The 2464-nt window shown below is 42.9% G+C and overlaps 1 protein-coding gene across 2 annotated transcripts; it reads left to right on the plus strand.

Annotated features, from left to right (window-relative positions):
• The first annotated feature begins 196 nt into the window (after nt 1-196).
• ctxn2 (cortexin 2) lies at nt 197-2458 on the plus strand. Of its 2 annotated transcripts, none has more exons than XM_020605719.1 (2): nt 197-864; nt 1678-2458. In XM_020605719.1, the coding sequence occupies exon 2, from the start codon at nt 1747-1749 to the stop codon at nt 1990-1992; it is 246 nt and encodes an 81-aa protein (XP_020461375.1). In that variant the 5' UTR covers nt 197-864; nt 1678-1746; the 3' UTR covers nt 1993-2458. The 2 variants fall into 2 exon arrangements, with proteins under 2 accessions (XP_020461375.1, XP_020461373.1); XM_020605717.1 differs by having other exon boundaries at nt 197-859.
• Nucleotides 2459-2464: the final 6 nt, after the last annotated feature.

A 2464-nucleotide genomic window follows, 5' to 3' on the forward strand; every position in this document is an offset into this window, starting at 1 on the left:
TATACATTGCACAACAATGAAACAGCTGGCCAGGCGTTTCACTGCTGCATTAGACAATCAGATGACCTGCTATTTGTTTTCCTGTACAATACTGCTTTTCATCCACTACAGTAAAATCTATGTATGTAAATATGACTCTCCTCTCCTCCAGTATGTCCAGGGAGCTTGCATTTGTACTGTATACATTTGGGGTAATTCAATTTGACCACAGCAAACTGCACCAATTAGAAACACAACATCAAACCATGCAGATAATGGAGGATAGTGCTGTGCTCTACCAAAAATACCTTTGCAGCAGCATTTACTGGACAGAAGCAGTGAGAGGCAGCATTTCTCCACCTGGCTAAGCTGTGATCTCCCTATCTCATTTTGGTGGAGTCATTTTGAGAAAAGCCAAACAAGCCAGAGCACAGAAAATGAAGATGGAAGAAGCCTTGGATTACTTGTTTATGCTGCTGCTGCATCTTTCCTGCTCTTGCTGAGGAGGGAATATTGTGAATGAGGCAGCAGAACAGCTGAGTGAGATTAACAAGTGGTTGCCATGCAGCAGAAGCAAGCTTGTGCATGTTTCTGGGGGGAGAGATAAAGAAAGAAAATGATAATGAGTAGGAGGCAGCAAGAAAGGGAGCATGAGGAGAGGAGCTGTATCTCTGAGAAGAGTCACGTATTATAGCCGGATCCAGCCTCTCCCTCCTCTATTTCTCTCTTTAGCTTTTTGTTTAGATGAGAGGTTAGCCTAGCACATCCAGTATGCCAGCAGTGGATGGATTAATGGATATATATCTGAGGGTTCTAAGATGGAGGAGTTGTTTGCAAGAAACAGCAGCAACAGGTCTATAAGAATGGAACAATAATGACGGTGAGGTGATTGCTTTTTCTTCCTTACACATCCACACTAGAGAATCTGTCAATGCAGTCTTTTCTCTTTTGCCCTACCTCACTCCCTCCCCCTCTCATGTCTCTCACCATACATACTTGTGCAGCATCTTCTTCATCATTCTCTTTCCTTCTCCTTCATCTGTCTTTCCTAATTCTCAGTTCATTCACCAGTCCTCCCTTTCTTATCTAACCCCCCACCCCACTTGATCCACCTGCTGCTTGTGTTCACATGAAATATTTGGGAGGTAAAGAATGACAGAAGCAGACTTCCACTTTGGTGACCGCACCAATTTTGTTGATTATGTTTGCTCATATACCACCACTCTCTTGTCTAATAAAATTACACTGTCTGCAACACGCAACAGGTAGAGAGCCTTTTCTTCTAAACCAAACATGCATAACATCATATCACATGATGTTTTCACTGATATCTTACTGTTTTGCCTATGTGTAACAGCTGGCTATGCACTGCGACACACTGTAATTTAAATTCCTGAACCAATTTTCCTTTAGTCTCCCTCACTCTTCTGTTAATATTTGTGTTTTGTAATTTTCTCTAATATTCTAAGAGGAAATAAGGTGAATGAATGATCATAGTCTCTGGATATCTGCTTGATACCACATTCATAAGAGTTTATTTACACATACCTTATACCTGTAATTTCTGTATTTCCTATTTCGCACAGCCTATTGCAGTGTATGTGTTAAATGTGGTCATATTTAAATAGGTTCAATAAATGGACCCTTTCTGCACAAGAGACAGCACTAACCTGAAGCCATCATGTAATCTCTGTCCAGGTAACATGCAGGCTTCTAAACGCCTGACCCTATCAGAAGAGAGATGAGGCACCTAGATGTTGGTTTACCATGTTTAGTGTCCACTACAACCACTCCATTGCTGCCATGAGCGGAAACGACGTGATGGCGCACTCTCTGACTCTGGAGCAGAAGACAGCGTTTGCCTTCGTAGGGATGTTAATGGTGTTCCTGGGGCTGCTGATAATAAGGTGTTTCAGGATTCTGCTGGACCCCTACAGCAGTATGCCCTCTTCCAACTGGTCTGATGGCATCGAGGGGCTCGAGAAAGGGACGTTTGAGTACGCCCTTACTTAACACAGGGACACACACAGACAGAAATGTCTATAGACACACATGCACGTACACTTGGACACAAATATACTTGCACACATACAAACACGCATAAGACACAACCCTTCCTAACCTGTGCACCTGCCATTGACACACCAGTAAGACATCTTTCTGTGACAGACTCAACTTAGAGACTGAAGCTGTGTATGTTTCAGTGTGTGCGCACTGCTGGTTCAAAGCCAGTGGAACAACTCTCTGCTGTGACTACATGCCTTTTGTGTGTGAAAGGCAGATGCTGTGCTATATTTTTTGCCCTTTCACCACTGGGTATGCATATGCATTTCAGCTCATCAATTTACATGGAAATGGCTGGAGTGCCCTTTAACCCAAACCTATAAGTTGAATATCTGTAGATGATAAGAGGTGGATGCTGATGAGACAGGATGTGGAATTAGGGTGCAGTGGGATTAATCAGATATAATTTGGAGACTCAGGG

The sequence above is a fragment of the Monopterus albus genome, unplaced genomic scaffold (assembly GCF_001952655.1).
Source record: "Monopterus albus unplaced genomic scaffold, M_albus_1.0 scaffold72.1, whole genome shotgun sequence".
NCBI lineage: Eukaryota > Metazoa > Chordata > Actinopteri > Synbranchiformes > Synbranchidae > Monopterus > Monopterus albus.